Raw genomic sequence first — 12355 nt, 5'->3', positions numbered from 1 at the left:
ATCATTAAAAAAAAAAATCCTACCAAACATACTAGTTTATCACCTGCTTGTTCACTGAATATATATTTCTGTGTTTGGTAACATAAATTCAGGCCATCATTTTTAACAGATGCATAGGAGTCCATTATATGCCTGCGTCATAATGTATTGATCTATCTTCCTCCCAAAGAGGACTTAGGCTGTTTCCAGTCTTTTGCTATAATAAATAACACTGTACTGGATCTCGTTCATAGACACCTTTACACAATTGTCCGATTATTTCTTTAGGCACAGCATTGATGGGTCACAGAGTAGACAGTTCTTAAATGCCTTAAGAAACAAAAATCACCTGGCCTTGCTGAGATGGGAAGGTGAGGGAGAAGTTTGAGTTAGAGAAAAAACACTTGTCTTCCAGGCCCAGGCAAACAAAACAGCCTTCTTCCCTGCCTTTCTCTCACCCACCTACCAGGAAGCACTGATAAGAACCACTAAATCCTCTTGTACAAAACTCAGGGTCAAACAGACAGTGTCTGTGAAACAGAACTTGGGATTTCATCCGGAAACAAGCGATAGGAAGGATCCGCAGGAAGTGGCTTATAAAAGCAAGCCACTCTCCGAAGGGTTCCCATAGGCCTTTCGCTTGTCCCCCGGTGTGTGGGGCTGGCAGGCAGTGAGCACAGTGAATTTTACTGAGGACCTGGTGTGTAGAGGACACTGCAGTCACAAGGGCATGTCATAGGGAGAGAAGACACCCCACTTCCCATCCTGAACCCTAAGGAACTCACAAATAGGATGAAAAGACAGCAAATGCAGAGACACTCAAATGACCCAAATGTATACACATAGACATAACCAGTGACGACAAAACAGATACAATCGGGAAGGGCAGCCACTGGGCCAAGAGAAACTTGCAAGAAAGAAAATGTTTAAATGCTGCATTGGGTACAGAGGAAACAAGGGGACAGAAAGCACCCTCAGCCTTGCTACTAGCTGGCAGGGTGACCTTGGGCAAGTCCCCTAAACCCTTCATGATTACCCAGAAGCACTAGGCTATTAGCTCTGAATCTTCGTATTTTGAGTTTTCCTTTCCTTATTGTGGTGTTTTGTTTTCTATTTTCATGAACCCTTAAAAAAAAATCTTACCATTCTGTGATTGTCTACCACCTGCTAAATAAACACTGTCCTGGCAGCTTTCATTATTTCATACTCATTTAGCTCTAACTTCAATCTTGAAAGGTACATGTTATTCTTACTTTATATTATAAAGTGTACTTGAAGTCATACAACTCACCAGGAATACGGACGGTTACTGGTTTTCTCCTCCTGGCACAGAGGAGTTGGTCAATAAAGACTTGATGGCTAACGGAATGAATGGACGCATGAATGAAGAAGCAGAGTTGTAGACTCCTTTCTAAACCCATAAAGCTTTCATTGTAGATGACTCCTTCTATGCTTCCCTTTCTAACTTATCTCAGAATCCTTTTTTGAAAATTAGGCATACCTCAAGACTCAGAAATGACCAAGATATATTCCATCTGCATGTGAAAGTGTCACAGCCATTGTGTCCTCCCCTGCTCCAACTCCCATGATCTGGTAACTAAAAGGTTACACCTAGCTCAGCAGGATCTCTCTCTCAAGGCTAGGGAAAGTTCGGATGAGTTGGTGTTGAATATATAGGGTATCACTCCTGGGAGGAAGCATCTTAACATCCTGCAACTTCAGTTTCCTTATCTGCACAGAATTAGAGTGTTGGCCTAGACCAGACTGCTAAGGACTCCTCCAGTTCCAATATTCTATCATTCTATGAGAAGAGGAGACGTGGAAAGCCCTGATGTAGAAAGTCAAGTTCACAGCAATGCCAACAGCAAGTGACAGATAATGACTACTGCTTTAAACCCAACTTTAGCAGTGACTCTCAAATTTAGCTAAACATCTGAATCACTTGGAGCACTATTAAAACCACTGATTCTTGCTTCATCACGTTTGCCTGGGAGAGGGTTTGTTTTGTTTTGTTTTAAAGAATCTGCATTTGTATGAGGCTCCCAGGGTACTTCTAAAGGTTACTTTTGGTTACCAACCACTGCTCTTGATTGGTGGTTGGGAAGGACGGTGTATCACTGAATCTGAATGGATTGCTATTGCTAGGCAGCCCCTTTTCTCTCTGGCAAGAGGGACTACTCCCACCCCAACCTACTTTCACTCCTTGTGCAAAGGCTACCTGATTTCAGAGGTGTCCTTGACCTGTTGGTCCATTCCTCTGATGCCTGCTGGTGAATCGTGCCATATTCTAAACTGTCCTGAGAAATTGCATCTGAATTCAAAGAAGGGGTGCAGAGTAGCTGGAAGAGAGAGACCAGAGTGGCACAGCCCAGCAGCAATCTTTGGAAGAGCTGATCAAAACTGCTGGGCTCCTGGTTCATCACATGGGATGAAGGAACGGCACGCCATATTGGTCAGGAGAAAGCACACACTAGGAGGAAAACTAAAAATACTGGCATTGGTGATTTGGAAGGTGGTACTTAAAGGCACCAACCTTAATAATGACTGGAACCCAAAAACTTTTTTTTTTTTTTTAACTAAGGCATCTTCATTGTTCTCGAACTTGACATTTTTAAGATTCACTCTTCTTTGTGTTTTTAACAGGGTTTGACAATGACATTTCCTCCAGCCCAGGAAATCAAATGTCCATTAACTTGCATAATTAATATTTTAAAATGAACCTTGAAGATTTTTTTGAATCACAATACTAATTAAGACTTTCTCTTTCTGCCCCCTCTCTCTTTTCCACACAGACTCCTGCACAGAGAAAATGGGTCATGGAATAAGACAGACAAACACGGGTCATCATTGTGGACTAGCTGTGAGATCTTGGGCAAACTACTTCATCTCTGTAAATCTCAGCTCCTTTTCCAGGTATTATACAATGGAGTTAGGAATGGTACCTACCTCATAGGTTTGTGATAAGGATTAAGCAAGGTAGTGCAGGTACAGTGCTTTGCATAATGCATGTACAGAATAAAACAATAATAAAGAGTCATTTTTAAAAATGTTGACCTGTAGCCACTTTAGGGGAGTGTCATTGGTCATGTCAATAAATTGGTCATGACCAGTGACACTCCCCTAAAGTGTCATTGGTCAATAAATTCATTAGTGAAAAAAATATTTCAGTGTCTTCTGAATATATACAAATAAGATGGAAGGAGGGAAATTGCAAATTTCATTTCTGTATGTTACATATACATTTCATGTTATGTTTACGTTTATACACATGTCTAAAATGTGTACTTGCTAATACAGATTTGGGAAGTCAAGAAGTTATGGTACAATGTGCTAATGGTCTTATTAGCACAGTCAAAAATGTGATAAATGTCCTGTCCATTAAACTTGCTGGTGTCTGGCAGTCTTGACTCTGTACCTGCTGCTGAAACTATTGTTTTTGATCTATCTAAGTATACTTGCCCCTCTACTCCTCGTATCCTTTGGTTCTTTAGAGTCTGACAGAATGCTTCAGTTACATTCCATCTTGTTGTGGTGGTAAGAACACAGAACTGGATGCGATAAAGCCAAAAGACCTACAATGCTACACCCTTAAATTTGGCTACTTGTAGGTTATAAATGGTCAATGTTATCTTTTATTAAAGGATTCACTTTAGAAATAATAATTCCAGGAGAGAATAGGATAGCACACGCTATCCCACTGAACAACCTGGTACAGGTATAAGATGAAGTAAGTGATCCTCTGGGGAGCATTTGAGGAAACTCCCTGGTGGTCTTGAATTTTGGCCTTGTTTGGAGATACCAGAAAAACCCTGAGATGCTATTTAATTTGGAGAAGCAATTTTAAAAATAAGGAATAGAAAGAAAGATAAAAGTTTTAGAGACAGGAAGTCCAAGAATTTTTTTTAAGTATTTTCATGAACAACCTAAGACGCAGGACCAAATTGAGGAATTATTTCATAGGATAACCTATCATCAGGCAGAAAGTAACCAGGCTTCTGAGGCGGTAGAGTGTTGCTACAAGACTGCAGATGGAGACAGAAGCTTTCCAGGGTGCCTAGAATGACGTATCCCTGACAATGGCCAAACAAATCAGCACAAAACCTCAAAGAATCTGGCCAGGATGGAAGGAGACTAGCAGTGGGCACATAGGATTTGACTGGTTGATTGGTACCTCACGGCGTAACATACAGGTACCTGCCTACAGTTCCTTAAGTCACAGAACATGAGCAAACCTGAAGTTTATAGGAAACATTCAACAAACACATATACGTTTTTGTGACTTCCATTTATAAGACATTTCTGTAACTGTACATGGTGAAACAAACAAACAAACAAAAAACACCCAAATGAACAGAAGATGCCAAAAAAATACAAGCATTTGGTGACTGAGGGTGCTACTATCACGACCTGAATATTACTCAAGCGGAACCCTAAAAATCAGCAACTTCAACCAAAAAGGCAGCTCTGCCCATAGAGGGCATGGAGTCACTACTTTCAGTTCAAATCCTGACTTTATAACTTCTTAGCTGTGCACCTTTGAAAAGGTACTAAACCTCTCCTTAGTCTCCACATCTGTACAGTGGGGTATGTATCCCTACCTCATTTGAGGACTGAATAAACAATAATGCTTATGGTAGCACTTTGTAGACTGAAAGAGAGCTACATTTCTGTAGTATAGCAATTTACCCATCTCAAAGAGCTGGGCTCTCTGCATAAGCAAGAAGCAAATACCTGAGGTGTCACATGCATGCCTTCCCGTTGAGGGCTCTCTCTGGGGGGTGCTGCGCCTATAAATGATGTGGGGTTTGTTTTGTTCCTCTTCATCTTCTTGTTCATCCATGGACTGTAGTGGTTCAATAAAATAATCCCCATCATGAGACCGGAATGTGCCCAGCTGCAAATGAAGAGAGATGGGAGGTTGATTTAACATAACTCAGTCATTGGGAGGAAGAAAAACAAAAGAACATTTTCAAGTAAAGATGGTGTCATTTTACCCAAATTATTTTTCAGAAGGGTTGTTTCAACTGAAAATGCTGCAACATATGTGGAGAAGTGGTTTATTTCCACTCTCTGTCATATCAGTACATTTTCTAGAAATTATTTATTATTTACTATTCTTATTATTTTAGAGATACGGTCTCGCCCTCTCACTCAGCCTTGAACTCCTGGGCTCAAGCGATCCCCCTCAGCCTCCTGAGTAGCTGGGATTATAGGTGCATGCCATCATGCCCAGCTAAATTTTTTACTTTTTGTAGAGATGGGGGGGTCTCAATATGTTGCCCAGGCTGGTCTTGAACTCCTGGCTCAGCCTTCCAAAGTGTCATATCAGTAACTGATTCTTGGTTTGACTCCAGTTGATTGTACCTGCTATCCAAATCTGTCTCTAAGAAATACTTCCTTAGGGCTCAAGTTCCAATCATTACTACAGGCTGTTGAAAGAGTCTTGGAAACTTAAAGAGCCTGGAAACTTAGGGACAAGTATGCATTGCAGCAGGAAAAGCTGTCCTATTGAAGTCTTCCCATTGATTCAAATTCAAGAAGCATATTTTGGCCACAATGCATTCAAGGTGGTACCACCTGTAATGCTGGCACATGATCCTCTCACCAGCCCTTTCCTTTGCAAAACAGGGGAGTGATGTCCTGCAAGGCTTTGAAGCCAGATTGCTCTAGGTTCCAGTTTCAGCACCACCACCTACCCATTCACCTTGGGCAAGTTCCTTAACCACTCTGAGCTTAAGCTTCCTTGTTTGTCAGCTGGGGATAGATACTTAATGTAACGAGTTACTGTGCAGATTAAAGGAGATAATGATAATTAAGTGCTTAGCAAAATGCCTGACACCTTGCAAAGACTTACGACTTATGAACGGTTTTTGGTGTTGCCAGCGTTAGCCTCTAACCATTAGGATAAAATTTGCTCTTCCTAATAATTCTAAGCACCTTGCAAGTCAGTTTTGCTCCTTTTCACCCCACATATCCAGTTTTTGCAAATGATAAATGATACCTCAAGATTGAACCACCCAAACTAAAAATTACAAGAACGCTGAAAAATTCCCTATGCCACGTTGCTGAGTGGTATTTAAGAGGAGAAATCAAGCTCCTCTCTTCTCTTCCACTTTCCCATTTCCCATGCTGGAAAAAAAAATCTGATGCCTTGCATCCTTCCATTGACACAGGAAAAATGACTCCCTGAACATCAGCAACTGCATCCGCATCAGCATCATCCAGGAGCTTATTAGAAATTCAAATAATTGTGCTCCACCTCAAATCTGATCTATTGCATCAAAATCTCTAGGGGCAGGGTCCAAGAATTGAAATGTTAATGAGCTCCCAGGGTATTCTTATGCATGATAAAGTATGAGCAGCACTAGGCTAAGCCATTGGTTCCCCAAAACAGCTAGCTTCAAAATTGCCTGGGAAGATTTTTTGTTTTTGTTTTTCAATTAGATTTGGGGCATTACCCACTACTCACAGATTCAGATTTTCTAGGGATGGATCTAGAATGTTTTTTTGTTTTAAAAGCTCTCCACATGATTTATGAGCCCCTGGTTTAAGAAAAGGGCAGCTCAGGTGTGGTCAGACTAAGAGACAGAGTAGCTAGTTGCCAGAGAAGTGATTTAATAAATTTACTCTCTGCCTGTTTTCAATACACAACTCTGGTGTTCTCCCAGCACAAATCAGAGCGCATATCACAACATGTGAAACCCATCAGAGACATGAGTCCTGGGAAAGAGCCAGGGAGCTCAGCTGGTGACGATTTGCCACCTTTGATTGGTAAATGGGAAAACCAAGACACAGAAGGAGGAAGTGATTGGGCCCAAGTTCCCCTTCCATGGTACAGAAGCAGCTGGACAGTGCTAGTGCTGAGTCTAACCTGACTTTAGTCCTGTGCCTTTTTAGAAAAGAACCCTGAAATTCTCTTCAGGAGAACAGGATCAGTCTCTGGTCTACGGTTAAGCGCCAAGGATCAGAAAGACCCGGTTGAAATCCCAACCCTGCCACTTATGAGCTGTGAGACCTTGGGCAAGTCTCCAGCTCTCAAAGTCTCAGATTTTTTTTTTTTCTTGTCAGTAAAATGCGTTGTTTTGAGGATTGGGTTATTGGAGGATTTGGATGAGATAATACATATGTAAACTACTCATAATAGCCAGGCAGATGATAATAAGAGCTCAATAAATCGTATCAATATGATGCCAAAATTAATCGTGCTGTTGATTCACAAAGGTGGGCCTAAGAGTTATCTTTTCTTGGTTAAGGTGACTATTTATTCAAACATGTATACTAAGTATACATACGTAGTACATACTAAGTACATACTAGGCACAACATACAAAGCTCCAATATAGGAGAAAAATGAGTTGATGCTGACCCTGTTGCCAAGAAGAAAGGGATAAAACATGTGTACCAAGAACCTTGATGTAAGGGAGAACATACTAAGCATCATAAGAGAGACTCTCAGAAGTGTCTATGAAGGTGGAGGGGGAGAGATGACATCAACCTGGGGAACTATGAAAAGGTCTTCTGGGAAAGAAGAGATATAAATCATATACACCTCCAAAGAAGGGTAGGATTTGAGTTGGTGAAGATGAGTGAGAAGACCAAGTAAATTCAAAGGCACAAAGGCAATGAAGACTAGGATTGAGAGTGGAGTGCAGAGAAAGCAGTGTAAATAGTCTGACTGCACTGTAAATAGTCTCAAATGCCAAATGGAGTTAGTGATCGAGGAGAAAGACTGGAGAAGAAGCCCAGTGTAATATTTCTTAGACATCAGTCCTAAGGAGAGAGGGGGAGAAAAGTGAAGGGGTATAGATTTAGGATAGAGATATTCAGGAGAGGTGAGCGACCCATCTCAGATGAAATTCAGAAAAACTGACAAGTGACTAGGGGTGGCAGGATGGCACGGCCCACTCCTGGAAGACTCCTAGGCGAAGAACTAGCAACATCATGACGCCACTGCTACATATGTGGTAAGGGGAAGTCTTGGGAGGAGATAACTTCCAGAAGGAAGACAAAGGGGCAGGGGTTTTGGAGCTAGATTAATGACTGAAGATACAAAGAGCCAGAGCGCATATCCTTAAGATGTATGAGGGCCCTTTTCCCCAAAAGAGGCAGACTGCGAATTAAACGCAATATAAATGAAGTTATTACAGTACAGGTAGTCGTTTCTGAAGCCCCAGTCCTCAGTTCCCAAAGAAACCACGTGCCCATTACCACCTAAAACTGCCAATGAAAATGAAGGTGCTGCGCAGTAAAATATTTATACAACTGCTGGGGCCACTCGGCTTCAGCGGGTGTGGAGGCGGGGAGAGAGGAGGAGTAAAGACTGTTTACAAACGACGTACACACGTAGTCCTATCCCTACGGTCCTGGAATTGGGGGTTACTATCTTGGAATCTGGGGGCACTCCAGGCTCTGGGCTCAGACGGCTGACTTCTGCCTATCCGAACCTTAACCTTTCAAAGACGGGAAGGATTCCGGAGCTCTTGCCCTAAGTCCTGGGGCAGCGATGACTCACCGCAGCACCCCCTCCCACTTCGCCAAGCTGCCGTCTCCGCCCACCCCCAAACAATCTCGACAGCGCATTTCGGGAGCCACGGCTCCGGGTGCTCTGCTGGGGGCTAAAGGGGTTTATCCCTTTCCTTGAATCCCAGCAGGCTAGAACTACCCCCTCCCAGGCTTCAGGCTTGCCATGCTCCCCACCCGATCCTTCCAATGCGAGGCAGAAAAGGAAGGATGCGCTTGGGAACTCTAAGAGCCGCGAACGACAGCGCACTGATGGAGCAGCCCAGTGTCCAGGGGTAAGTATCCAAGGCCCCACTTAGAAAAGGGAGGGAGGGGCTGTGGGTGCTTCGGGAAGAGTAAAGGCATCACCGGGCACACTGCCTACGACCCCATTGCGCGTACAGCGCCATGCGCTGGGAAAGACTGACCCGGGTAAGTTTCTGCGTCACACGCGCGTGGCAGAAACGCACGTCGCTTGGGAAAGTCAAGGACCACCCTTGCTCGGGCCAGAACCGTACAGCAGCGACTCCTCAAATGTCGAGAAGTCGGGGGCAGATGCCTTGTAAGATCCACTGGAGGGCACGTGCAGGGGTCGGCAGAGAGTCGGGGAACCAACGTGGATTCCCTGCTAAATGCGTATTTGGAAGCGCAAGAAGGCGGTCTCCCCGCCCTGCCTCAGTCCCTAGGGAAACGTGCGCCGCAGGCTCCCTCTCTCCACTCCCTGGAACCCCTAAGTAGTAGAAACCCCAGAGGAACCGAAATCACGTCCGGACAGCCTCTCCAGGCTGTCTCCCACTGTCCTGTTTCTCCCGGCCACCCCACCAGTAGGGTGCAGAGTTGGACTGCGCTGCACCCCCACTCTCGGTTCCACTCCAATTCAAAGCGTCCGGGGTAGGCTCCGCCTTCTCCCCCGCCCCCAGAGCCCTCGGCCCACCCTTCCGTTCTTGGGACGGGACCTGCTCCCTGTCAATCCAGTTCAGCCTCAGGGTTCCTGGCGCGTGAATAAAGGCCCTGAGAGAAAGCGGGGACTCTAGATTACGCACCGCCCTCCACAACACACACGCAAGGAACTCCCAGTGCCTTGGGCAGGGGATCCTCAGCCCCACATCCCCGAGGCAAGGCGCACCAATGAGGAGTCTGGTCCGCCCTGCGCTCAGCTGCTCCGCTCCCGGGTGGCCAAGTTTGCTGCAGGGAACCGCAACTCCAGCAACTTTCTCCGAGTTTGGAAACTGACTTCCAGGCCGCCTCGCAGCGTTGGGCAATGCGTCGCTAAACCAAGTCCAAACTCCAGAAAGCTCTGAAACATCCAGAAGCCCCTGGGGGCGGGTGTGTGCGCTCCACGCCAGTGTACACGCACGCACAGAGCTAGCTACCCAAAACCCTACGAGTTTCTAGCTGATATTTAACGCCGGAGAGGAGGGGAGCCTCGCCACAGTGAGGGTCTCTAGGCTTAGAGGGCAATTAAGTCTTCCAGAGGCGGGCGAGGAGGCGGAAGGGGAGAGGAGGTGGCGCGCGCCCACTTACCATTCCCGAGCAGAGGCTGATGACTGCCGTGTGCTCGGACTTGGTATTGACATAGCCTTTGTAGAAACAGTGCTTGAGTTCCGCTTCCTCTTCGGAATAAAACTTGGTCTGGTTCACCCCGGGCGTCCCGAGGAGGGTGACAGTGAACAGTGGAGCGATAAATCCGGCATTGGCGGTGAGATTAAATAGAAACTGCTGGCCGAAGGCGGAGAGGCGGTAATGCGCCTGGGAGGAGGTAGAGGAGGAAGAGGAGGAGGCGAAGGCAGGCCAGGGGTCAGTGGCAGAGTTAATGCTCCGTCGCCTTCTTTTGAAGTGGACGTTCGTGGGAAAGGGTTCTCCGAGAGCATTCACTCGGATGGGAGACACGATTTCGTATTCACTCAGGGTCTCTAATAATTTCACTGCAGAGAGAAGCAGAGGTATATGAACCAATAATTCATTTTTCCTCAAGCTGTAATTTAAAACGAAGGTAGGGACTTTGTTCTGACTTTATTTTCCAGCCCATTCGAGCCAATCCCTTCACCCTTAATCAGTGGACAAATGTTTGCTAAGCACCTACTATGTGCCAGTAACAGGACCTGTGCTAGGTGCTGAGGATACATTATTCCGAGCCAGACGATTAACAAGTCAAAATATATATGATTTAAGATATTGATAAATAACCTGAATAAAATAAAACATGACGCTATCTGGTGCCCCCAGTTACTAAATTATTTTAGTTTGCAGCGTGGGAGTGGGGATGGGGGATATATCTAGCTAACAGCAAGGTGGGGGGGGGTTGCCTAAATTCGTTTCCACAGTGTCCCTCCCTAGCAATTGATTGGGGATGACCCAAATAAGGGAGAGGCTGCAAAACGGGAGATAATTCTTTCTAGGAAAAGGAGAGAGGCCTCCGCTGTGGGGTGCCCCTGCCCGGGAACGAGGACCGGGAGGCGGTGTCGGGGCCGGCGGGGTCCCGGGGGCCGGAGCCTGGTTACCTTGCCTCGGGTGCAGCCTGTCCTTGCGCACGGCCGCCGCGGCGTCTGGGATCCCCATCTCGGCCAGGTCCCGCACCAGGAGCGTTAGCAGTGTGGCCCAGGATACAAACTGCATGGTGCTTCCCACCCCTCCCTCCGCTGCCCCCACCCCCCTCCCTCCTGCCCTCCTTGGCTGAGGCGGCGACGCGAGGCAGCGGCCGTGGAGAGCGCGCGGAGCCCGGCGCCCGCCGCCAACTTTTGACTTTAGGAGTCGCTGAGGTCTCGCTGCGAGGGTCCCGTCTGCGCTCGGCTGAGCAACGCCGCCGCCTGCCGAGAGCTGAGCCGCTCGGGCCGCAGGAGGAGCCGGAGGAGCAGGAGGAGGAGGAGGACTGGGGCTCGGCTGCTTGGCCGCATAATGCCCAGCGAGCGGGCAGGAGAAGGCGAGGAACTTGCGCTCCGAGGCGCGCCGGGCGCCCTGTGCTGGCCGGGATAGCTGAGCGGCTTCTTGAATGGGGGGCTGGGGGGCGGAGGCGGGGGGGCCGCGGGTCCACAGCCTCTCAAATGCCCCCGGTGCACGCCTCTAAGAGGAGGAGAGGGGAGGAGAAAGCGAGACGAACGGGGACCGCCTCCTTCCAGACCATGTCCCCTCCTCGGCCGGCCCGTGCGGGACTCTCAGCCCGAGGCCCTGCCGGCTGCAAGAGGCGGATACCAGAGGCGTCACCAGCGCCGGGGCAGCTGGTCGTGGTCCTCGCCACCTCGCTGAAGTGGGGTTTTCTGAGATTCCCTGCCCCGGGGAGGGAAAGCACGGAAAGTTCTCTCCCTTTCCTGGCGCGCGTGCAGCCACTTCCCCTCTCGTCTTTTTCCTCTCCTCTCCTCCCTTCCGAGTCTCTTTTTTCTCCTCCCCCTTGTCTCCCTGTTGCTGTGCCTCTCAGACTCTGTCCCCTCTCCTCATTTTTCCCTGTGATGTCCGTCTTCTCCCCGCCCCACCGTGTCTCTCTCTGTTTCTCACATTTCTCCTTTTCCTTTCCTTTCTCTCCCGTCCCTATCTCTTGCCACCAGTCCCCTTCTTTTGGTTTCTTACAAGTGAAAGTGGCCCAGCGCAGGAGCGCCTTCCCCTCCTACAGTTTTTCATTCGGGAGGAGATTTGGCACCTGAGCTCCGCTCTCGATTTAATCGCCCCAAGTCAAGAGTTTTAGAAATGGGGTTATTAATCCTGCAGCTCGGAGTAAGTTTCGAATACGTGGTCTCTTGAAAATTTCGGAAAATGTTTAAGCTGTGCTTTCCACCAACCTCTGTCACCATTTGTGGAGGGTCCATACCATTCTCTAGGTCCCCGGCCCAAAAAAAGGTTAAGAAGGCGTTTTGGCAGCGAGAAGGGGCGGGGACTCTGGCGCTCC

General features: G+C 47.2%; 1 protein-coding gene across 7 annotated transcripts in view; it reads right to left on the bottom strand.

Moving 5' to 3' along the window:
- The window catches only part of ADAMTS9 (ADAM metallopeptidase with thrombospondin type 1 motif 9), a 174314-nt gene extending 162847 nt beyond the window's left edge, over positions 1-11467 (bottom strand). For all 7 annotated transcript variants that reach the window (XM_007984895.3, XM_007984897.3, XM_007984894.3 and 4 more), the window contains exons 1-3: positions 10980-11467; positions 10003-10403; positions 4711-4873 (exon numbers count right to left, since the gene is read on the bottom strand). In XM_007984895.3, the coding sequence (XP_007983086.2) occupies positions 4711-4873; positions 10003-10403; positions 10980-11094 (679 nt within the window). In that variant the 5' untranslated portion in view covers positions 11095-11467. The remainder of the gene's footprint in view (positions 1-4710; positions 4874-10002; positions 10404-10979) is intronic.
- Positions 11468-12355: the final 888 nt, after the last annotated feature.

Source organism: Chlorocebus sabaeus, chromosome 22 (genome assembly GCF_047675955.1).
Source record: "Chlorocebus sabaeus isolate Y175 chromosome 22, mChlSab1.0.hap1, whole genome shotgun sequence".
Taxonomy (NCBI): Eukaryota; Metazoa; Chordata; class Mammalia; order Primates; family Cercopithecidae; genus Chlorocebus; species Chlorocebus sabaeus.
The sequence above is the reverse complement of the archived record's forward strand: the minus strand, read 5'-3'. Positions and strand labels throughout refer to the sequence as shown.